Below are 26505 nucleotides of genomic sequence, written 5' to 3'. Positions count from 1 at the left end.
TATTTCGCTTCTGCTCCAGCTTCTTATGGGATCAGGCTCATGCTATATTTCACTTGTGATCACATCCTTGCTTAGCAACGTTCTCTGCTCTATTTTTCTGCTCTCACTCCCTTTATCCTAGGAACATTACTTCAAAAAACAACATGCAATGGAATTCCTACTTCAGCCTCTTCCTCTATAGAATGTGGATTAAAACACTGTTCATGTTCAGTGGACAGTATACACTGTCATTTCCAGTACAGTGGTAGATCCACTTCGCCCTCATTTATACACTCTCCATTGCCATCAGGGGCCAGTCCTACTAGATCTGGGTTCAGCTCAGACCTATGAGACAGAAGCATTATTAAAACAATAGCAATTTAGTCATAGCACTGAGGCTGTGGATATTTTGCCAGCACTTTTCCAGGATTCATTCAGGAAACTGGACAGGGCAGGGTGTGTGTGTTAAATATATCAGTGAATGTTGTATAATTTGAAATATCTTAAATACAGACATTATCTTGAGGTTTTTTGTCTTTAAAATGTGTAGTTTGCTAAGTATCTAGCTTTATTGAAATATGTATTCTTCCACTAAAATTTTTGGAGTTATTTGTCCGTATTGTATAGTTATTGTAATTGTGAACTATTACCTCTATCACTGGATATCTCTCAGCACTAAGCACTTACCTCTTTCATTTGTTACCTATCCTCTTGATTCCTACTGTAAAATCGTGTTCTTGTGAGATGTCACTTCCCATTATATTCCTTTTTGATGGTAATTGTCACATAGAATGCCATCTGTTTTGTAGAATCTATTTATTCTTATTTTACCAATTAAAAACTTTTTTCTTTCTATATATTCTTAGTTTATCAATTATTTATTTTCTGTATCCAGAGTAATATTTAATGTGTAATTTTATAACTGAACTTTCCTGTATCATGTCACATTGTGATAGTTACCAAGGACACAATTCTTTATTCCTGTACCTAAGACGGACGTGTCTAACATTTCCAGCCATTATTATTTATATATTTTATCTAATATGAATCAATCTTTCTTACTGCATTAAAGTCAATTGATGCCTACCTGAACAGAGATGATGATTCCCAGTCAAATTACACAATTCTTTAAATATGGTAGGAAGGAAATGAGATGAAGTTTCTCATTTGACTTCCGTCAAAAAAAAATTCCTTCCCTTGAAAGATTACTTTGTGGTGGTACAAACAGCTTTAGGAGGCATGGCTGCCACACAGGAAAGGAGGAGGGATCAAAGTGACGTAGATTAGCGGAACATACTTTTGAGAATCAATGGGATAGTACATCTTGCAGCTAGATCTTTCCCATATGCAGTCTTTCTGAAGGATAATAATTTTCCTGAATTGTAGCGAGAAAAAAATTGTAAGTAAAAGACAGAATATGACATTATCCTAATACCTCCCAGTGTGCTCCCAGTGTGACATTGGAAGCTATTGTAACACACTGAGACAATCAGATTCTTTTTTCCATTTTAGCGGGCATCTCCTTTGTCTGATATTTATTTTTCAACCTGAAATCATATTCATTTTTATACCTGCCGGATAGGTAGCCATTCAACATTTTAAAAATTATTATATATATTATCCTGTAAAGCAGCAAATCATTTGTACAATTTTGTCTCACCAGGGTTTTATCTGTTATCAACTGCCGTCTTGGTTCTTATTGATATAAGAATATATCATTATTTTATTATATATATATTTATATATATATTTTATATATATATTTTATTATAATGGTGCATTATTATCTTGGTGTTTTTCCTTGGATGAGTTAGCATTTTATTTTTGCCCTCCTTCAATTTGGTGAGTGCTTCCTTTATTAGATATAATTTAAAAATTGTCCAGTGGTTCATTTCAGATGATTGTCTTTATATTTGTGTATATGTGCATGAGACTGAACCACGGTTTGTTTTTCTTTGCTGTTCTGAGCAGGTGTGAGTAAGGGGATGTATCCTGTCATGGCACGTTTAGACTGTCTCTCATATTTTTATAATTATTTCTGTTATGAAATTTTTTTCCATAGATTTTTAAGGGAATACTACTGATCACATTCTTATAAGAAATCAAAAGAAGCATGAAATATTGTGAAATACCACATCTTCTATGTCACATGTGGTGTTTACTCTGAATTTTAATACATCCATTTGATTGACAACAAAGTAATGTTGTGACTAAAAGTACAAACTTTGATGTCAAAGGCACCTGGGTTTGTGTTAAAACGCTTAGGAGTTTAATGATCTTGAGTAATCTATTTAACCGCTTAAATCAGTTTCTTCATATGTTTAAAGGAGATGGCAATGAATTTTGAAATATTTTGAGAGATTAGTTGAGATTACGCATGTCAATATTTTGGAGCATGTCAAACACTCACAACACTAGCTGGTATTAATCTTATTAAGTGTAAGTGGCATATCAGTTCAGCCTTCAACCTTTGGATACTTTAATTTTTCAAACTTTAAATTTGAAAAATTTTTCACTGATTACATATTTGTTTTTTGCCAGATATGAGAAATAGTACTCTTTCATGTTGTTTAGGATTGAGTGTAAAGTTAGATTAGTTTAACTAATCTTTCTCTTATATCATATATTAAATTTCTATTATATGTGCTTTTACTTTTCAAAATATATAATTTTTTTGTTTATTTTTCTTGCAACTAAATTACTGGACAAGGAGGACATTTATGTCATGATAGATGATATTTCCCAGCTGCCTCTCTACCACTAACTCTTCTTTCATTTGATCTTTGCTTTTCCCTTATTCAGATCTTATTAATATTTATTTTATGCCATTTTGTACCAATTTCTTTCACACATAAAAGTGTCTACACCCAAACCTGATTCAGATTTTAAATGTTTTATAAGAATTAAAAATTTACTATATGATTATCCATTTGAATATGCTAGAACTGAAATATTCATTTTCTGATGCCAATTAAGTTCCTGTATGATCATGCTTACGTAATACTGAATAACTGGACGAAAATGGCTGTCAACTAACCTTAGGGCTGGCAATGTGTTTGGTCCAGTGTAACTGACTCTTCAAGATAGTTCCCAGAAAGGTGTATATATAAAATTAACTGATTGTACATGGATGTTCTTAGATTTTAAAATACATCAATGTCCTTTTCTTTATGCCTGTCCTTGTATTACTTTTAGTTTTACATTACCTCTCTTTGACCTGTCATTGCTTTGACAATGTATCTGTCTTTATCTCTATGTATTTATATATTTAATTATTTTATCATAGGGAGTGACGTAAAGCATTATTCTTTTACTAAGGTTATACAATTGGATAACTTTTAAAAATGTTCATCCTGATTATAATGTTGATAGGGAATCATCCCACTACTTTCAGGAAATCCATACACTCTAGTTGTTGGTAATATGTGGAAATGAAATGAGCAGAAGAAAAAGAAAAATGTGGCCACTGGATTTTAGAGTTCTGATTCCAAGTGACTACACATAGCCAATGAATTTTCAGAGTTCTTATAAAATTGGTACGGTAATTTTAGGCATCTTGTGGGCATAGTTAAACATTGTATTTGAATGGTGGTAATTGAATGGTGTCTGAGTATTTAATTGTTCTACAATAAAAAAAGGACCTGGGTAGCCTTCACAAATGTAATATATTAGGTAGAGTAGAGAGGTGAAACTGCCAAAATGTGTATATTCAGCACTATAGTGATATTTTGAAAGTAATTTAGTCTTTTGTATATTTTAGATCATAAACTTCTTTATCTGAATGTATTTTAGAGATTATCTTCTATTATATTCTATTGCATGTGAGGTAGGTACAGTTCAGTGGTGTAGAATTTGAGATACATATTTAAAATAACCTCTCTCCCTCTGTCTGCTTCTCTTTATTTTTTCTGATCCCGCTCCCTGTGTTTCCCTCATTCCCATTTTCTCTAAAATGTTCCTATATTCTTACAGTACTTTAAATTCTATTAAACTCAATCAGAAACAGACCTTTGTTACCTAAGACTGATGCAAACACAAGGTACATTATTTGATTTTTCTTACATTACATATCAATGATACTACTTTTAGTGATAATGTGAAACTGAATTGGTGTATGTCAATCTTAATGAGTACATCATTTATTAAACAGTTGTATATAAAATCCCATAGTTATATCTTTTAACATGATCAATTCATCTCCTGCCCCCTTTATTTTTTTTGAAGATACCTCCAAAAAGTTGCTAAATGCTTGGTCTTGATAGGAACCATGTGTTATCAAAGGATGGAACAGAAAAATGGAAGTTCTTTCACTGGCTTTGTCCTGCTGGCTTTCTCTGACAGGCCTCAACTGGAGCTGGTCCTCTTTGTGGTTCTTTTGATCTTCTATATCTTCACTTTGCTGGGAAACACAACCATCATCGCACTGTCCCACCTGGACCCACATCTTCACACCCCTATGTACTTTTTCCTCTCCAACCTCAGCTTTCTGGACCTGTGTTACACTACCAGCATTATTCCGCAGCTCCTGGTCAATCTCAGTGGAGCAGACAAGTGTGTCTCCTTTGGTGGTTGTGTAGTTCAGCTGTACATCTCTCTAGGATTGGGATGCACTGAATGCGTTCTCTTAGGAGTTATGGCATTTGACCGTTATGTAGCTGTTTGCAGGCCCCTTCATTACACAGTGATTATGCCTCCCCGTCTCTGTGCCCTGATGGCTTCTGCTTCATGGTTTATTGGTTTTGCCAACTCCTTATTGCAGACAGTCCTCATCTTCCTTTTACCACTTTGTGGGAGGAATAAACTAGATCACTTTTTTTGTGAAATCCCTGCATTGCTCAAACTTGCCTGTGTTGACACCACTATGAATGAGTCTGAGCTCTTCTTTGCCAGTGTTATCATTCTTCTCATACCTGTTGCATTAATTATCCTTTCCTATGGTGGGATTGTCAGGGCCATCTCAAGAATAAAGTCTGCGGCAGGGCAGAGAAAAGCATTTGGGACGTGTGGATCTCACCTCACAGTGGTCACCCTGTTCTATGGCACAGCCATCTATGCTTATCTCCAGCCCAGCAACAACTACTCTCAGGATCAGGGCAAGTTCATAGCTCTCTTCTACACTATCGTTACTCCCATGATCAACCCCCTCATCTATACACTGAGGAATAAGGATGTGAAGGGAGCAATGAGGAAGGTGCTTTGGAAGGACTATGACTCCAGATAATGGGGTAAGGAAGATGTTTTAATGAAAGGACTTGAATACCAGAGTCCTTAAGATGTTTGTGCTCTCCACGTATCATCCAAAATTTCTCATGACAACTTTCAAGGAAATTTCTTTACGTCATTCTCCTATGAAAATGAATGTTCCAAATCTTAGTTCATGACTTCATTCCAGTCTTTAGAGATACTGATTCAGTGTTTGTAGATCATCTGCATTATATTTATTATTTTTAAAAGCTCTACAGGATTTTCTTATTTGCATCCCCATTTGGGAACATTATTCCATTTCTATTCACAAAAGGACCTTTAAGTATGTACCATAAAGACACAGTCAAATAAGACCATAAAACCAGTGGAACACAGTAAGAAATATTAACATTTTAGCATTTTCTAGCAATCGTAGAGGGCTATCACTTATTCTTGCATTTTGGTGATGGCTATATTACAAAGTCCATAGGTTTACTGTATCAGAGCTTTTCACAGAAATAGGTGGGGAAACTGTGAGTAAAACAAGCTTTAAGCTCAAAGAAAAACCTGCTAATATCAATCCTGATAAAGCCATTCCGAAATTAGGTCCTACTGTGACCTCACCAGCATGGCGGCCATATTATGTAGCATTCATTGCATTGAAGGCTGTACAAGGATCCCTGGGTGAAGGATGTGATGTAACACTGCCAATAACAATGGCAGCCCTTAGCTGATAATAACATCAGGCAGTGCTTACATATAATTTTGTACGTAGTCAGAGAAACATCGATGTAAGTTATGGCAGTTGGTTATTTTAATTTTTGCAAGCCACCTTTTTCCTTTCTCAGAATGGCTTTTGAGGACATTATCTCATCTGAATAGTACAAGACCCAAGTCCTGTTTCATAGTCTACACATTTCACCTATAGTAATGCAGCAAAAGTTTCAAAGGGTAGAATATGTTTAGATTTCTCTGTTCATACTATTTTATAAATTCTTCGACTCAGGCATCTATTAGTTACGGCCTTTGTATCTCACATCTGGCAAAGCCCCATATAATTTGAATTCAGTGGCATATTATAAAAATATCCGAAGTGGCCCTTTATTCCCAGGAATCCTCGTGTTGTGTAGAAGCTTACTCAGATTCATCTGGAGGAAATTTAAGTAAAGTGCATATTAATTTTTAAAAATCTCTTTATGTCTAAGCTTTACAAATAGCCATCTCTTTATGAAATAACTGTCATGCAATTCTCAATTATGTAATAAGTGTAAACTTTCCAGAAAAATTGAATCTGCTATTCTAGCTCTTAGATTTCCACTCAGGCTCAGTTTACAGTGTAAATTTGATTCGGGGTATGGATCCTGTTTTTTGGTATATATTCAGTGTCATGAACAGTATATTTTTACATGGAGGTTGGAGCTTTGACAATGTTATAATCACAGAAACATTTCGTAAATGTAGATTTACAACATGTAGCACAGTGCGGGTAAAAACATGTATGTATTTGGGTGGAGACATAAGCATAACAATTCTCATACATTTCCCTCTCCTGACAGCTAAACCTCCTCCTCCTTGAATCCCCTCAGTTGGTCATTCTCACGACAAGTGATCTTGCAAGAGACACAGGTTGGCGACCTGGAAATGACAGCTAGGGCAAATTATACGCATGGTCAAGATTCTATCTATGTCCCCAATGGCATCACAGTATTCACACTTGAAATCAACACTTGGGAAACCACGTATTTTGACACCATAGTAATGCTTAATGTATACCAGTATAAAAACAGTTTTGGAATAGTATTTACCCACAATGGTGACAAATTTCCCACTTTCTATGATTATTCAACAACCCTCTGATAGTTATACTCAAATGGTCCCTTTAAAGTTTCACAAATGAAATTTCTTTGATTCAGAAAACCTCAAGGCCTCGTGTAGCCAGAGAGACTGTTTTTCTGGCTAGCAACTACTTCTCTGCTCTTAAGGACACATGAAACGCTGCCACAAAATGGATTTATTTTCTTTAAGCAAACGTTTGAATGGCATTTGAATAGTTAAATTACTTGGGAATAAATTACAGATGATAAAGACTTCTGGGTCCATGCTAAAATAAAAAAAAATTACTTAAGAGACCAAACACAACAAATTCTGTATTGTGCTGTAACATTTTTCAAATGAGATCTAGGAACTCTATCTTCTCAAGCTCTCCATGCTTGTCAACTGCCAAAATTATCTGGACTGTTTCCTTTTGAATCCTCACCAACAACAGTGGAAAGGCTGCAGCAGTCATACCTAGGGCTTGGCCAAATTATTTTATCCCATCTGTGTTGAGCATCCGGAGTTCAGGACTAACATTATACCCTAGAGCAATTCATAGACTCTTCCAGCTCTTTCATCCTCTGAGGAACACAGGGTGCACACCACCAGCTCAGGTGATGAGCGATCACTGAGACCCGAAACGTCAATCAGGCTGGCGTAAAACACAATTTTTAACCGGCATAAAATATCCTAACAATAGCAAAGGATACAAACAGGAGCACCAACACATGCAATATCTATGGGGCCCCAATCCAGTCAGACACAGCTTCCTAAGTTTTCCTTTCTACAGTGGAATTCAATATTTTCTTTTTTGGAATGTGGGGCACTAACTTGTGTGGTACAAGTCAGCACAGAGAAGGCTTGGGAGTTTCTCAGTTTATAGTGTCCCCATCATTGTAGCGTTGCTCTGGATTTAGGACTAACTTTTATTCATTAGTATAATTGCAGCCCATGTGCTGTAGTTTTACTACATTCTAAATAGATCCTATGCATCCTGCTGTGAACAAACTTTTGGGACTCTTCTCCCTGGTCTAACAGGTGAAGCTAGCAAGCAAGCTGCATATGCTTAAAGTCAGTACAAAAATCTATGTTGTACTATGAAGCAGCCGGGTAGGCTATCCTACTCCTGTCTTAGAATGCCCTTAGTTGGAGCTGGCCCGGAGGTGGAGTGGTTAAGTTTGCATGTTTTGCTTTGGTGGCCTGGGGTTTGCGGGTTCAGATCCCAGGCATGGACCTACACACCACTCAACAACAGCCAGGCTGTGACTGTGTCATATAAATAAAGTAGAGAAAGACTGGCACAGATGTTAGTTCAGTGACAATCTTCCTCACCAAAGGAAAAAAAGAAGAGAAAAGAAAAGAATGACCTTGTAATATAGTTGAGAGCTTTCTTCCATCTTTTTACTGTAGTATCATATTTCAAAACTTGATATGGCAGACATTGGGAACCACCCATATGGAAAATTCTTGGAAGTGTGGTTTGCTGAAAATGTGGGCTGTTCACTGCTGAATTTAGTCAAACATGTAAAGAAGAATATCAATCCTACTCAAACTTTTTTGAAAAATAAAACAGGAGTGAACATTTGCAAATACATTTTATGACACCAACATTACCCTGCTTCTCTGCTTTTGGATTTCTGTAGTTATCACTAGATAAATGGATAAATAGCCCAAATGGGGAAAGGGAAAAGCAAAAGGCTCAGAAACAAAGGGAAAGAGAGAAGACAAAATTCTTACAAGCTCAAAAAACTCAGAATGCATTGAAGTAATTACAATTAAAACATAGTGCCAGACTACAAAGCAAGCATGTTGTTTAATTATTATTTACTGAAAAACAATTCACTTTTTGAAAGCACTTTCACATACATGGTCATCTTACACAAAAAGTGGGACATATTAAGTATAGAAAGCTATATTTTCACCAAAAGCAATGGTAACAATCTGATAGCTTTCTGTTCAGTACAACATCCAGTCCTTCATCTCCCTCCTGTGCAGGATGAACCCTGGAGGTTCTCATGTAGGCAGAGTTTTCATGGACTGGAGCTGTACACTCCCATTACCTCTATGAGTTTTTTGAAAGATTTCGAAAAGTTTCATCTTTGTGGGTATTTTCTGGAACCTAAAGGAAATTAGGTAATGTCATCTCATCTGCAAATAGTGACAGTTTTACTCGTTCCTTACTGATTCAGATGCATTTTTTCCTCTTAATTGCTCTGGCTAGGACGTCCACTACTATGTTGAATAGAAGTGGTAAGGGTGGGCATCCTTGTCTTCTTCCTGATTTTAGAGGAAAAGTTTTCAGCTTTTCACCACTAACTATGATATTAGCTGTGGCCTTCTCCTATGTATCCTTTATTATATTGAGATACCTTCCCTCTGTACCCACGTTGCTGAAAGTTTTATCATAAATGCATGTTGAATTCTAGTCAAATGCTTTTTCTGCATCTATAGAGATGACCATATGATTTTTATCCTTCATTCTGTTAATGTGATATATCACATTGGTTGATTCATGCGTATTGAACCACGCTTACATCCCTGGAATAAATCCCATTTGATCATGATGTATGATCCATTTAATGTATCGTTGAATTCAGTGTGCTAATATTTTGTTGACAGTTTTGATCTGTGTTCTTCCAGGGGAAGATTTGTCTTCTCTATCTTTACCTTTGTTTCTGAGCTTTACCCTTTTCCCTTTCCCCATTTGGGCTCTTTATCCATTTATCTAGTGGAAACCACAGAAATCCAAAAGCAGGGCAGCTTTTGGGTGGCAGCATTTCACTTAGGAAGTGTGGACATTTCCCCCTACTTATCTCAGATAGGGGACAAGCAGTGAGGAAGAGAATCTGAGAGCTCGGAATATTTCAGAGACCAGAAATAGCCTGTGCAAGCATTTACTGAGGTCGTGGCAATTGAGATATGTCAGATGAAAGCCTGTCCTATGTCTAGCTCTACAGAGAGGATGGTGTCCCGGAACCTGGTGGAGAAGCGTTCCTGTTCTTTCCTTTTGCATTGAAGTTGCTTTTCCTTAAGGTTATTTGTGATTGTTCCTTGATGTATTTCTTTTAGTCCACCTGATTCCTTACAAATCCCTAATAATTTTTCCTTTTTGCCTAAACTTAGCTTTTCCAAATGTGATGTTATCAACCATACTCATCCTCTAAAAAGTACTCCTAATCATTTATATTATTTTTATGTCACCCTTTTGTTTCCTGCTTTCTTATTGTTGTAAGTATCATATTGGGTCCTATGTGTTGTTCCTTATGTCCTCTTGCTTTCTCTCTCTCTGTCTCTTTCTCTCTATATATATCTGTATAAAAATATGGCCAGTTTAGAGAATAATTAATAAGGGAATTGTCATAATATCACCATCCTTGTTAAGAACTAGAACCTGGACAGTACCTTGGACAGCCTCTCCCCAATCGCATCCTTTCCTCTCCCCTTGATTTTGTTATGATCAGGCTTTCGATATTCTTTTTAGTTTTGACTATAATTTTTTTTAGGAAGGTCAGCCCTGAGCTAACATCTGCTGCCAGTCCTTCTCTTTTTGCTGAGGAAGATTGGCCCTGAGCTAACACCTGTACCCATCCTCTTCCGTTTTCTATGTGGGCCACCTGCCACAGCATGGCTTGATAAGCGATGTGTAGGTCTAGGCCCAGGATCTGGGCTGGTGAGCCTCCGGGCCACTGAAGCCGAGGGCACGAGCTTAACCGCTGTGCTGGCCCCTTGACTACAATATTTTACTATAGCTGTAGTTTTACCACCTATGTTTGCATTCATAAACAACAGTTTTTTTTTTTAACCTGTTTTTGAACTTAATCTGGAAGCATTGACTACTTTGTGATCTTCATCTTTTGCTCAGTATTTCTCTGAGGACGTCATTTTGATTTGTCTAGCTGTAGTTTTTTCACATTTGTTATTGCATAGTTATATCAGTTACATCAGTAGGCCACAATTTTCCCACTTTACTGTTGATGAACATTTGGATTGTTTCCAGGTTTTGGTTAATACAAATAATGCTGCTATGAGCATTCTTATACATGTCTCTGTCTCGAGTCACATGGCCAAGAATTACTCTAGAGAATATTTAACCTAGTAATGTTAATTGCAGGTTAGCATTCCCAGATAATGTCAAACTATTATCAAAGTAATTCTACCAATTAATACTTGCAGCAGCAAGAGTGAATTGGGAAGAAAAGTGTCAATAGCAGGTCTGTAATTCCCTCCCTCCCCTGGACACCTTAAGCAGTATTAGTCTTGCCTCGTCCTCCTTATAAATATCATATGGGATTTAACTAGTAGGGAGATATCTGAGAAAATCTAACCTAAGAATTTTTTAGTAGGAAATAGATAATTTACCTCTCTATGCTGAAGTTTATAAATAAAACTGGAGTTTATGGATATATGGGAAACAGTTGACTATAGAATGGAAGTTAATCACTGAAGCTCTCTATACTTGTGTGACTAATGGCATATAAAAACCAGGATGTTTCAAACTTCAATGGCTTTCTCTGAGCCAGCTTATGCTGCTACTTAGCAGTTGTCTATTACTCTGAAACCAAATGTGTTCCAGTCTGAAAGAAGAGACTTTTTTTTTTGAAGTTGCATTTTATATTTAGGGCCCAAACTTGTCAAACTCAGATGGTATTTATGCTTGCCTTTTGCCTGTATAGTCAAGTGAAGACAAGTTGTTTTGAAATAAATTAATTGATCTTCAAACTTGACTTCAACAGCCAAAGCACCCCTCATAATGCTCCATTTTTCTTTAGTGATTATTTATAACTATCCTGGTATACTCTAAATCATTTGAAATGTAAATGCAAAGACTAGTTGAATTCAAACAAACCATGTAAGTTTCATTAAAAAATCAATAATTTTTCTTTTTATTGTTTGTGTGAACCCTTAAAACTTTTGGATATAAACTGAACAATGGTGTAGAGGATGTGAGATTTTATTCTTTAGCCTATGTGAAGTTTGGTAATAAATGTAGTGGTTGTCCTCCATTATAGTCCCTAACCTTATAGATCCTTATATTCCTAAGCTTAAAGATTAGAATGTGCCCAATTGTTAGCTCTGTGATCCTTTGTAAGTTGGTTATGAACGGAATTAAGAAATTAATTTACATATTTACATTTAAAATTGAGAAACTGAATAAATTTTTATTTATATATTTGTATGTTTATATGTAAAATTATTTTGCAATTCGAGAAAAACAATCTTAAGTTTTTGTAAAACATCTAAGTCACTCAAAGATGAAAGCAAAAGTAATTGGTGGGGGAGGGAAGCCTGGTGGTGTAGTGGTTAAGTGCGTGATCTGCTTCAGCGGAAGGGGTTTGCAGGTGTGGATCCAGCACGCCTCTCAAGCCATGCTGTGGCGGCATCCCACATAAAACAGAGGAAGATTGGCACAGATGTTAGCTCAGTGACAAACTTCCTCAAGCAAAAAGAGGAAGATTGGGAACAGATGTTAGCTCAGGACCAATCTTCCACACACGCACAAAGAAAAAGTAATTACAGAGGGATCTAGAGAGTTATCTGTCCTCTGTTAAATACACGAAATGAATAAAAGAGACAGATTAAGCATGCTCTAGCATCTTCCTTGATATTCACTTTCCCCGAGGGTTGTCATCTCTGAACATCTGGGGGACATCAGCCAATCAACAGTACAGGACATACATTCCCCAGAGACTTCAGCCAGGTAGACAGATTTGGTTCACCATCTGTGCTAGACCCGTCACAGAACAGTTTCACACCATCTTCTCATGTTGCTCTTAAGGTCTCACTGACACATAGCCAGGTCATTGTATTTGGGAAATAATACTGAAATTTAGAAATTGCCTTTCTTTGTCTTTCTACCACCCAGAGGTAGAAAGCAGATCTCTAGTACCATGTGAAGATATATGAAGTCATGAGAAAGAATCCCCTTGTTTCAGAAAAATTTCTGGATAATCCAACGCTGGTATAATGAATCTTGACACTCACTCCACATAACCTACTTCCTGATTCTACATATCCAAGTTCCAACCCTAGTACTCTATGAAAGGACTCCTTTGTATGAATGCTATTGGTGCCTTGCTCAGATCCTTTTTATTGGGCTGGAGCCTCCATCCATCCCTTACTTGTTATAAGTATTGACTGCTAGATTCACAGCCATTCCCTTTTTCAGAGAATTGCTGTCAGCTGAAAAGGAGCCTCTTTGCCAGGAGGTCTCTGCAACCTGGTCAGGGCAGCTCACAACAAATGACCCTTGGGATATACAAAAGGGTGCCCTTGCCTTGAGATGAGAACAATTCTGCTGCAATTCATGCTCCAGAGGTGTGCTGTCCAATACAGTAGTAACTAGCCACATGTAGCTATTTAAATTTAAATTAGTTAAAATCAAATAAAATTTAAAATTCAGTTTCTTAGCTACCACATTGCAAATGCTCAGGTGGCAACATATGGATAGTGGTTACTGTATCAGACAGTGAAGACAGAATATTTCTACCATCACAGATAGTTCTATTGCAGAGTCCTGCTCCAGCTTCTTATGGGATCAGGCTCATGCTATATTCCACTTTAGATCACATCTTAGCAACATTCTCTGCTCTGTTTTTCTGCTCTCACTCCCTTTATCCTGAGAATATTCCCTCAAAAAACAACATGTAATGGAATTCCTACTTCAGCCTCTTTTTTCATAGAATCTGGACTAAAACACTGTCCATGTTCAGTAGACCTGTCATTACCAATAGAGTGGTAGATATATTTCCCCCTCATTCATACATCCTCCATTGCCATTACGAGCTAGTCCTAATATATTTGAGTCAACTTAGACCTATGAGACAGAAGCATTGTTAAAGCAATAGCAATTCAGTCATAGGACTAAGGCTGTGGAAATTTTGCGAGCACTTTTCAGAATTTATTCAGGAACTGGACAGGGCAGAGTTTGTATGTTAAATATTTCAGTGAATATTGTATAATTTGAAATATCTTAAATACAAACATTATCTTGAGATCTTTTCTCTTTAAAATGTGTAGTTTGCATCCTGAGTATTTCATAAAGAGTTAGATTAATTGTCAATATTGTACAATTATTGTAATTGTAAAATACTACCTCCACCACCTGATATGTGTCAATTCTAAGCATTTAACTTGTTTCATTTGATGCCTGTTCTCTTTATAATTGTATAATTGTGTTCTTGTGAGATGTCATTTCCCATTATATTCTTTTTTTGATGGTAATTGTTACATAGACTTCCATCTTTGTTTTGTAGAATCTATTTTTATTTTACCTATTTGGAATTTTCTCTACATATATAATCTTCATTTTTTTAATTATTTATTTTTTTGTATCCAAAGTAATAATTTACTTGTGATTTTTGTAACAGGGTTTTCCCATATCATGTCATATTGTGATAATTACTAAGGATGCCATTCTTTGTTCCTGTACCTAGGATGAATGTTTCTAATATTTCCAGTCATTATTATTTATATAGTTTATCTAAAATGAATCAATCTTTTTTACTGCATTATGTCAATTGATGCTTATCTAAACAGAGATGATGATTCCTAGTCATAATACACAATTCTTTAAATGTGGTAGGAAGGAAATGAGGTAAAATTTCTCATTTGACTTTAGCCAAAAAAATCCCTTCTTTTGGGGGCTGGCCCGGTGGTGCAGCTGTTAAGTTCCGACGTTCCACTTCTCCGGGGGGGGGGGGGGAGGCGGGGAGCCCAGGGTTCGTTGGTTCGGATCCCGGGTGCGGACATGGCACCACTTGGCATGCCATGCTGTGGTAGGCGTCCCACATATAAAGTAGAGGAAGATGGGCATGGATGTTAGCTCAGGGCCAGGCTTCCTCGGCAAAAAGAGGAGGACTGGCAGTAATTAGCTCAGGGCTAATCTTCCTCAAAAAAAAAAAAAAAATCCTTCTCTTGGCAGATTGCTTTTGTGGTGGTGCAAACAACCTTAGGAGGGATGGATGCCGAGTAGGAAAGGAGGAAGGGAACAAAGTGACCCAGATCAGCAGAACACACTCTTGAGAATCAATGGGATAACGCATCTTGCAGCTAGATCTTTCCCATATCCAATCTTCCTAAAGGATAATCATTTTCCTGAATTGTAAAGAGAAAAAAATTAAAAGTAAGAAGATAGAATACGACATTAGTATCCTAATTACCTCCCAGTGTGCTCTCGAGTGTGGCACTGGAAGCAGTTGTAACACATGGAGACAATTACATTTTTATTTCTGTTTGGTGGGCATCTCCTTTGCCTAATGTTTTATTTTTCAACTGAAAATGATATTCATTTTTATATCTGTCAGATAGGTAGCCATTCAGCATTTATATATCTGTATATATCTGTATCTATCTATCTATATAATCCTGTAAAGCAGCAAATCTTTTGAACAACTTCATTTCAACAGGGTTTTATCTTTTATCAACTGCCTTCTTTGTCCTTACTGATATGAAAATGTTAAAATATAACATTATTTTATTATAAGTGTGCATTATTATATTGGCATTTTCTTCGGATGCTAGCATTTTTTTGGCCCTCCTTCAATTTGGTGAATGCTTCCTTTATTAGAGCATTTTAAAAATTTGCCAGCAGTTCGTTTCAGAAGAGTGTCACTATATTTTGTGTATGTATGTGCGCATGAAACTGAACCATGGTTTGTTTTTATTTGTTCTTCTGAGCAGACGTGAGTCAGGGGATGTCTCCTGGAACTGCACATTTAGACTATCTCTCATGCTTTTATAATGAATTCTATTATGAAATTTTTGCAGATACCACTGATCACATCCTCGTAAGAAATTAAAGGAAGTGTGAAATATTGTGAATACGACATCCTCTATGTCACATGTGATGACTTGCTCTGAATTTTAATACATTCATTTGATTGATGATAAAGTAATGTGGTGGTTAAACGTATGAAGTCTGACATCAAAGAGACTTGGCTTGTGTTAAAACATTTAGGATTTTAATGATCTTGGGTAAGCTGTTTAACCACTTTAACCTACTTCTTCATATGTAAAAAGGACAAAATACTAGCCAAATAGAATACAACAATATGCTAAAAAGAAGCTATGAAAAAGCAGACAGAAATTAATTTCAAAAATTTTTTGAAAGCTTAGTTGAGATTATGCTTGTCTATGTCTTAGAATTTATAAACACTCAATCGTACCAGCTCGTATTAATATTATTAAGTGTAAGGAGCATATCAGTTCAGCCTTCAACCTTTGGACACTTTAATTTTCCAAACTTTAAATGTGAAAAAATTTTTGTTAATTTAATTTTATTGTTTTTGCCGGATTTGTGAACTAGTACTCGCCATACTGTTGTTTGGGGATTGAGTGTAAATGTAGATTAGTTTAACTAATGCTTCTCATATATGATGTATTAAATTTCTATTATGAGTGCTTTTATATTTCAAGACACTTGATTTTTTTGTTGCTTATTTTCCTTGAAACTAAGTTTGGGACAAGGAGGACATTTATGTCAGTGATGGAGAAATATTTCCTAGTGACCTCTCTCCTACTGACTCTTCTTTCATTTGACCTTTACTTTTCCCTTATTCAGATTTTATTAACATTTTTTTTTTCTTTAAAGATCGGCATGTGAGCTAACAACCGTTGCCAATCTTTTTTTTTTTTTGGCTTTATCTCCCCAAACCCCACCGTACATAGTTGTATATCTTAGTTGCAGGTCCTTCTAGTTGTGGGATGTCGGATGCCACCTCAACGTGGCCTGACGAGTGGTGCCATGTCCACGCCCAGGATCCGAACCCTGGGCCGCGGCAGCGGAGTGCGAGAACTTAACCACTCGGCCATGGGGCCGGCCCCTTAACATTTATTTTATGCCAATTTTGTACCAATTTATTTGATACATCAATAGGTCTAAACCCAAACCTGATTCCGATTTTAAAGGTCTTAGAAAATGAAAAAATTATTGTATGCCTAACGATTTGAGTATAATAGAAATGAATTATTTATTTTCTGATGCTACTTAGGTCTGCATGTGACCACGCTTGTGTAACACTAAATAGCTGGGTGAAAATGGCAATCAACTAACCTTAGAGCTGGCAATCCATTTGGTCCAGTGTAACTAACTCTCCAAGGTAGCTCCCAGAAAAGTGTATATATAAAATTAACTGAATGTAGATGGATGTTCTTAGATTTTTATATTTCCAAAATATCGTTTTCTTTATATGTTTCCTGGTATTACCTTTAGTTTTGCAATGTATCTCTTTGACCTGTCATTGCTTTGACAATGTGTCTGTCTTTATTTCTGTGTGTTTATTTATTTATTTTATCACAGGGAGTGAGGTAAAGCAATCACTTTATATATAGACTGCACAATTGGATAATTTCTCAAAATGTTTATCCTGATGAAAATGTTGATAGTGAATAATTCTACCTTTTTCAAAAATTCCAGGCACGCTAGTTGTTGGTTGTATTGAAAACGAAATCAACAACAGAAAAAGGCAAGTGTTGGCCACTGGATTACAGAGTTCTGATTAAAAAATTGTCCCATTTGCAACAACATGGATGGACCTTGACAGTATGATGTTAGGCGAAATAAGCCAGATAGAGAAAGACAGATACTGCATGATTTCACTCATATGTGGAAGATAAAAAATACAGGATAAAGAGAATAGATTAGTGGTTACCAGAGGGGAAGGCAGTGGAGGGGTGGGTGAAAGGGATAAAGGGGCACGTAAGTATGATGATGGATAAAAATTAGACTACTGGGGGTGAGCATGATGAAGTGTATTCAGAAATTGATAAAAAATAATGTACACCCCAAATTACACAATGTTATAAACCATTATAATCCCAATAAAATTACTTGGAAAAAAAATTAATACCGCAATACTCTAAAAAAAAAAAAAGACATCTAGATCATAATAGGAATTTGATGCATATTTCTTAAACAATGAATAAATACAATTTGAATGTAAAAAAACCTAACTATGCACAGCCAATGAATTTTCAGAGTCCTTGTTAAATTAGTACAGTAATTTTAGGCATCTTGAGGGCAGGAAGGAGTTAAGTATTGTAATTGAAAGGTGATATTTTCCTGTTGTATCTGAAATTTTTTGAGGAAGATTAGCCCTGCGCTTACATCTGCTGCCAATCTTCCTCTTTTTGCTGAGGAAGACTGGCCCTGAGCTAACATCTGTGCCCATCTTCCTCTACTTTCTATGTGGGATGCCTACCACAGCATGGCATGCCAACCGGTGCCATGTCCGCACCCAGGATCCGAACCGGTGAACCCCCAGCCACTGAAGCGAGACGTGCCGACTTAACCCCTGAGCCACCGGGCCGGCCCCATATCTGATTATTTAATTGTTTTACTACCATACTAAAAGACCAGGGTAGCATTCACAAATATAATATGTTATGTAGAGTAGACAGGCAAAACTACCAAAATATATATAGTCAGCACTATTAGTGACATTTTGAATGTAATTTAATCCTTTGTATCAGTACATTCCAGATCATAAATTTCTATATCTGAATGAATTTTTGAGATTATCCTGTTATATTCTATTGCATGTGAGGTATGTGCAAATTCAGTTGTGTAGAATTTTGAGATACATATTTAAAATAAGTTCTCTCCCTCTGTCTGCATCTCTTATTCTTTCTGATCAATCTCTCTGTTTTCCCCTCATTTTCATTTTCTCAAAAACATACATATATTCTTTCAGTACTTTAAATCCTGTTAAACTCAATCTGAAACAGATCCATGATTGATGCAAACACAAGGTCCATGATTTGATTTTTTGTATATTAAATATCAATGATATTACTTTTTGTGATGATGTAAAACTAAATTGGTCTAAGATATGTCAACTTCAATGAGCACATCATTTATTCAAATAGTTACATATAAAACCTCTTGGGCATGTCTTTTAACATGATAGATCCCTCATCCCTTTTTTTGGAATTAGGAATTAAAAAAATTCCTAAATGCTTGGTCTTGACAGGAACCATGTGCTAACAAAGGACGGAAAAGAAAAACGGAAGTTCTTTCACTGGGTTTCTCCTACTGGCTTTCTCTGACAGGCCTCAACTGGAGCTGGTCCTCTTTGTGGTTCTTTTGATCTTCTATATCTTCACTTTGCTGGGAAACATAACCATCATCGCATTGTCCCACCTGGACCCACATCTTCACACCCCTATGTACTTTTTCCTCTCCAACCTCAGCTTTCTGGACCTGTGTGACACTACCAGCATTGTTCCCCAGCTCCTGGTTAATCTCAGGGGAATAAACAAATCTATCTCCTTTGGTGGTTGTGTAGTTCAGCTGCTATATCTCTGTAGGTTTGGGAAGTACAGAATGCATCCTCTTAGGATTTATGGCATTTGACTGCTCTGCAGCTGTTTGCAGGCTCCTCCTCTACACAGTAATCATGCACCCCCGTCTCTGTGCCCTGATGGCTTCTGCTTCATTGTTCGTTGGTTTTGCCAACTCCTTATGGGAGTGGGTGCTCATCTTCCTTTTATCACTTTGTGGGAGAAATAGATTAGACCACTTCCTTTGTGAGGCCCCTCTTGTTCAAGCTTGCTTGTGTGGCATCACTATGAATGAATCTGAGCTCTTCTTGTCAGTGTTATCACTCTTCTTATACCTGTTGCATTAATCACGTTCTCCTATGGTCGGATTTTCAGGGCCATCTTTAAGAGTAAAGTCTGCAGCCGGCCAGAGAAAAGATTTGGGACACGTGTTTCCCACCTCACAGCGGTCACCCTGTTCTGTCGGACAGGCATCTATGCCTATCTCTAGCCCAGCAACAACTACTCTCAGGATCAGGGCAAGTTCATATCTCTCTTCTACACCATCCCATGGTCAACCCCGTTATGTATATGCTGCAGAACAAGGATATGAAAGGAGCAATGAAGAAGGTGCTTTGGAAGGACTGTGACTCTAGATAACTGGTTAAGGAAGATGTGTTAATGCAAGAACTTTGAATATGAGAGTCCTTAAGATGTTTGCGTCCTGCGTGTGTCACCCTAATTTCCCCTGACAGCTCTCAAGGGAATTTCTCGCTTCATTCTCCTATGAAAGTAAGTTATTATAAACCTTGAATTCATTCCAACATCCGGAGATGCTCATTCCCTGTTCCTTAAGCATCTGCATTAATCATTTTCAAAAGCTCTATAGAGCTTTCTCATTTACACTAGCATTTAGAAACATTATCCCTTTTCTACTTGCAAAAAGGCATTTAAGTACATATCATAAAGGCACAGCCAAATAAGAGTGTAAGCCACTGAAACGCTGTAAGAAATATTAATATTTTAGCATTTTCTGGTAATTGCCTGAGGGATATCACTTATTCTTGCATTTTGATCATGGTCTATTACAAAGTCCGCAGGTTGACTGTATCCGAGCCTTTCACAGAAGTAGGTGGGGAAACTGGAAAAACGAGCTCTAAGCTCAAAAAAAACTTGCTAACAACAATCCTGATAAAGCCATTTCAACATTAGGTCCTACAGTGACCTGACCAATGTGGCAGCCATATTATGTAGCATTAATTTCATTGTAGGCTGTACACAGGATCACTGGATGAAGGATGTGATGCAATGCTGCCAGTGACAATGGTAGCCATTAGCTGGCAATAACACTAGGTAGTGCTTATGTAGAATTTTGTACATAGCCAAGCGGTGCCATGTCCGCACCTGGGATCCAAACCGGGGAACCCTGGCCGCTGAAGCGGAAGGTGCGCACTTAACTGCTGTGCCGCCGGGCCAGCCCATGCATCACATTTATTGATTTGTGTATGTTGGACCATCCTGCATCCCTGGTATAAATCTCACTTACTCATGGCGTATGAATCTTTTAATATGCTGTTGAATTTGGTTTGCTAATATTTTGTTGAGCAATTTTGCATGTATATTCATGAGGGACATTGATTTGTAGGGTTTTTTTTTTTTTTAGTGTTTATCTGGGTTTGGTTTCGGGGTTATGCTAGTCTTGTAAAATGAGTTCTGGAACGTCCTTCATCTTCAAGTGTTTTGAAGAGCTTGAGAAGGATTGGTATTAGTTCTTTAAATGTTTGGGAGAGAAGGGGTAGCTACGCTTATGTTAGGCAAAATAAACTTTAAGGCAAAAATGGTAACAAGAGACAAAGAACTTCATTATATAATGATCAAAGGGTCAATTCTTTAAGAAGACACAACAATAGTAAATATGTTGGACCCAAAACAGGAGCAAATAAATATATTAAGCAAATACTAACAGATCTGAAGGGAGAAATAAACAACAATACAATAACAGCACAGGACTTCAATACTTTGACTTCAACAATGGATAAATCATCCATACAGAAAATCAACAGAGGAACATTGGATTTGAGCCGTAATTTAGACCGAAAGACCCAATAGATATACACAGAACATTTCATCCAACAGTGGCAGAATGCATATTTTCTCAAGCACACAAGGAACATTCTCCAGGATAGAACATATGATAATTTAAAAAAGAAATCTTAGCAAATTTAGGAAGATTGTAAGAATACCAAACATCTTTTTTAATTGCAATGGTATAAAATTAGAAATCAATAATAGCAGGAAAGCTGGAAAATTCACAGATACGCGGAAATTAAACAACTCACTTCTGAAGCCAAAAAAAATTAAAGGGAAGTAAAAAAATTCAGGCATATCTCAGAGATATTGTGGGTTTTGTCCAAGTCCACTGCAATTGCACAAATATCTCAATAAAGCAAGTCACATGATTTTCTTCCCAGTGCATATAGATGTCATGTTTACACCATACTGTAGTTTATTGTGTGCAATAGCATTATGTCTAAAAAATGTGCATAGCTTAATTAAAAAAATACTTTATTGCTAAAAAATGCTAACCATTATCTTAGCCTTCAGTGAGTTGTAATGTTTTTGCTGGTGGAGGGTCTTGTAAAAAACATTATTTGTGAAGTGCAGTAAAGCAAAGCACAATAAAATGAGGTATGCTTGTATCTTAAAACAAATGAAATGGAAACACAACATATCAAAACCTATGGGATGCTGAGAAGGCAGTTCTAAGGAGGAAATTAATAGCAATAAATGCCTACATTAAGGAAAAAAAGATCTCAAATAAACAACCTTATTTTACACCTCAAGGAACTAGAAAAAGGACAAATAAAACTCAAAGTTAGCGGTAGGACAGAAATAACAAAGATCAGAGCAGAAATAAAGGAAATAGAGACCAGAAAAATGACAGAAAAGATCAACCAAACTAAGACTGGTTTTTTGAAAAGATAAAAAAATTTGACAAAACTACAGCTAGACTAAGAAAACAAAAAAGAAGACTCAAATAAATAAAATCAGAAATGAAAGAGGAGACATTGCAATTGATATCACAAAAACACCTAGGATCACAAGAGACTAATATGAACAATTATATGCCAACAGGTTGGATAGCCTAGAAGAAATGGATACATATCTAGAAATATACAACCTACCAAGACTGAATCATGAAGAAATAGAAAATTTGAAGAAACCAATAACAGGTAGGGAGGTTGCATCGGTAGTCAGATACCTTCTAAGAAACAAAAGCTGAGGATCAGATGGTTTCACTGGTGAATTTTACCAAATATTTAAAGAATAATGCCAATCCTTCTTTTTTAAAAATTTTGTTTCTTTTTAAATGACATTAACTGTTATTTATAGATCAGTAATCCATGGCACTGAAAGTGTAACTGACTCTTCAGAGTCAAACAGTCATATTTCTGGGGCCTGGATTCCAATCCAAGGTCCTCTAGCGTGAAATCCTACTCTTAAAGCATGGTACTTCCAAAATCAAGTGCTATCCTTAATTAGTGGATAAGATTCTGAACTTTCAGTGCTGTTTTTTTTCTATAAAAACCTTGGATGTTCAGATTAAATTTGCATTAAGAAACCTATAATTTTTTATTGACATTTGATTTCTAACAAGACTTTTTATTGTTTCCTGAGTTCCACCCTCTTTTTTTTTCTGCACGTCACAGGGAAGCAATTTTCTGTTTATCTCCATTCCATCACACATCCACTTACTTCTAAAGTAAGGAAAGCTTTAAATCCTGCTCACTATTGCTGTGATTAAAAAATAGAAAACCTCACAAAACTAGTCCATACCCTTGCCTGTTGAGAATACCTTTAAGACTTGTGTGCCTAATCATGAGAAGAATGTTCCAAAGGCATATATATGAGTCTTACACTCATTACGTGTGCACATTTGGAGAGGTTCTAGTGATAGAAGTTGTATTTTTAATTTCTATAATGTCTGCTTAATTCTTTCACATAGATTCCAATTTTATGTTGAAATTCTATTTCCTTTCATCACTTTTTCCCATCTTTTCCTCCATTTTTGTTGAATGTATTAATCACAGCTATCTTAATGTCTTGGGCTGCTAAATACACTATCTAGATCATTTGTCCCCCTGCTTCTAGTATCATTTTCTCCCCTCAATTATCAGTCATATAATGTTCCTTCTTTTAATGTCTTTTAATTTTTAATGATATACCAGATGTGATGTATAAAAGAACCATAGCGGATCCTAGAGGATGTTATCTTCCCCCGGGGAGCGTTCTCCCTTTCTTTGATTAAGACTAAGTTGGTCAGGCTGGACTGCAGACTTATATTCAGTCTACCTCTTGTTCTCTCTTATTTCTAGGGCTTGGTCCTCCTGGGATTTTGACCGAAAGTCTGGAAAGTCTTTAATCGGTCCTGAAAGACTCTGGAAGATTATGTTCTGCCCTTCAGCTTAGCTACTTAGTCCCCTGCTCTATGCAGCTCAAAATTTGGCAAATGCCTTAATAAAGAGAGCTGTGTGGTAGAGATAGGACTCTCCCTAGTGGGTATGCATTTCTCAAGCACAATAAAAGTGCAAGATGTTTTATTTTATATTTTTGAAGCTATTGGTCTAACTCTCTGGTTTCCCACGTGGTCCACTGATAATGGAAATTTCCACTGGAAACATCTGGCCATGTATTTGAAGTCTCTTAGGTTTCCATTTGTCACTTCAGCCTTACATGACTGTTATGATGGTTTCTTTTCCTTCTGGCAAAGGCCTTCTCTCTGGGCCAAGACCAGTCGTCAGCTCACATTCAGGCTCTGCAAATGCTCCCTGGGAAAAAGAATACTGGCACTCATCAGTTCAGTTCAGAAGGTTCTGTTCTCTGTAAGTCTCATCTACATCACTCCTGTCACTTCCACAGCTCTCTAATGTCTTCAAAAGTATGATTGCTAAAAGTTCATCTGGCTTTTTCAAGTAATTTCAGTGGGAATATTGGCCTGTTACAACCTAATACATCCTATCTGGAAGTGGAAGTCACACAAGGCTACCTTGAATGGGATAATAAATTGAGTTAGTGAATGGAAGCAATGTTTATTTGCTGAAAAGGCAAAAGTAAACACCTAGATGGATATAGAGTATGGAACCTTTGTGTCATAAAAATGATATGGTTATCAGTGAAGTTAGTTGTTATGTTTGAAAGAAAAGTCTAGGGAATTATTATTAAAATAATCATGTCTGTGGCAAGTAGAACCTCCAACCAGAAGCAACAAGAACCACAGCAGAACTGGTGACTCAGCTTCCAGTGGCAGGAACCCAAACACCAGCTCCAGCAGCAGCGGGAGCTGTGTACAGGTCTCTGGGTTCCTCAGCCCCTGCCAGTGACTGTGGCACCTGAATGAAGCAACCTTGGCAGTGGTGCAATGAGCAACCCAAGATAACCCAGGAACAGCAGTGTAGGTGGTTCTTGGGAAAGTAGCATCTGAGCCTGCAAAGAGCCAGTGGAGGAACACAAGAGCCAGGTGATTAGAACCAAAGCAACAACAGCTGTACCGAAATAAGAAAAGGTGATTACTACCACAAATGTGCTGGCAGAGGATCAATTGCTCAAACACCATGAAGAACTACAGTAACACTGCAGAACAGAAGGAAAATTATAACTCTCCAGAAAGCAAATTTGAAGTCACTGAAGTTTACAATCTAACTGATAGAGAAATCAAAATAGTAGTCATAGAGGAACTCAACGAGTTACAAGAAACCTCAGAAAGACAGTTCAAGAGCTCAGGAATAAAATTAATGAACAGAAGGAACACTTCATCAAAGAGATTGAAGCTTAAAAAAAAAAGCAAACAGAAATTCTGGAGATGAATAACACAATTAATGAAGTAAAAGATAATGTAGAAAGCATAATAAAGTAGAAAAAATAATGTAGAAAGCAGACCTTATGGAGGAGACAATTAGTGAGCTCAAAGATTGAAATATAGAAATGCTTCAGGTAGAGGAGGAGACAGAACTAAGATTTTTAGAAAATGAAGAAATTCTTTGAGAAATATCCAACTTAATTAGGAAAAGTAACATAAGTATTGTAGGTATCCCAGAGGGAGATGAGAAGGAGAAAGGAACGGAGAACTTGTTCAAAGCAACAATAGCTGAGAAATTCTCAAGCCTGGGAAAAAAACTGGACTTACAAGTACATGAAGACAAGAGAACTCCTAATTACATCAATGCCAAAAGACGTTCTCCAAGGCATATAAGATTAAAACTGTCAAAAGTCAATGACAAAGAAAAAATATTAAGGGCAGCAAGAGCAAAGAAAATAACCTACAAATGAACCCCCATCATACTTTCAGCAGATTTCTCCTCAGAAAACTTACAGGCTAGGAGAGAATGGAACAATATATTCAAAATACTGAAACACAAAAACTATCACCAAGAATACTCTATCTGATGAAATTATATTTCAGATATCATGGAGAAATAAAAGCTTTCCCAGACAAACGAAAGCTGAGGGAGTTCATTTCCACCAGACCTGCCTTACAAGAAATGTTGAAGGGAGCACTCCTGTTTGAAATAAAAAGGCAAAAGTTTACAAAGCTTCAAGCTAGGAGATAATAGTCAGACAAAATCTGAAAGTTGCCACTCTATGTCAGAATAGGTTAGCAAACATTTAATTATAACACAGAGTATAAAGGGAAAGAAAGCATTAAAAATAACTATAAACTCTTCAACTTAGTCACAAGCTCACAACACAAAAAAGAGTAATCTGTGAAAACAAAAATTAGAAGGAGAAGAGGAAAGGGATGGAATCTGCTCAGGTTAATGGGGATAGGAGGATATCAGAAAATGGACTGTCTCATCTACGAGATCTTCTATACAAACATCATGGTAACCATTAAACAAAAAATCTGAGCAGAGTCACAAATCATAAATAAAGATAAAACTGAGAAACTATCACAGAAAGCCACCAAATTGAAATGGCAGTCAGAAATACAAGGGAAAAGAAACAATGGAAATATAGAAAAACTGGAAAATAAGAGATTAAATGGCATTGTTAAGCCCTCATGTATCAATAATCACTCTAAATGTAAATTGATTGGATTCTCCACTCAAAAGACACAGAATGGCTGGATGGATTAAAAAACAAGACCCAACAGTATTCTGCCTCCAGGAAGCACATCTCAGCTCTAAAGACAAACATAGGCTCAGAGTGAAGGAATGGAAGATGATACTCCAAGCAAATGGCAAGCAAAAGAAAATGAGTGTAGACATACTT

At 36.7% G+C, this 26505-nt stretch overlaps 1 protein-coding gene and 1 pseudogene across 1 annotated transcript; both read left to right on the top strand.

Moving 5' to 3' along the window:
• The first annotated feature begins 4246 nt into the window (after positions 1–4246).
• LOC139077426 (putative olfactory receptor 2B8) lies at positions 4247–5200 on the top strand. The gene has a single exon (XM_070585264.1). It carries the CDS (start codon positions 4247–4249, stop codon positions 5198–5200), a length of 954 nt encoding a protein of 317 aa, XP_070441365.1.
• A 13752-nt stretch (positions 5201–18952) lies between these two features.
• LOC139077428 (putative olfactory receptor 2B8) lies at positions 18953–20022 on the top strand (annotated as a pseudogene).
• Positions 20023–26505: the final 6483 nt, after the last annotated feature.

This window comes from Equus przewalskii, chromosome 19, assembly GCF_037783145.1.
Source record: "Equus przewalskii isolate Varuska chromosome 19, EquPr2, whole genome shotgun sequence".
In the NCBI taxonomy this organism is placed as follows: Eukaryota; Metazoa; Chordata; class Mammalia; order Perissodactyla; family Equidae; genus Equus; species Equus przewalskii.
Note: the sequence above shows the minus strand (reverse complement) of the source record. Positions and strands in the feature narration are given on the sequence as shown.

Bases quoted from the DNA above. Each gene is read 5' to 3' on its own strand.
- LOC139077426 (XM_070585264.1), top strand. From the start codon at position 4,247: ATGTGTTATCAAAGGATGGAACAGAAAAATGGAAGTTCTTTCACTGGC.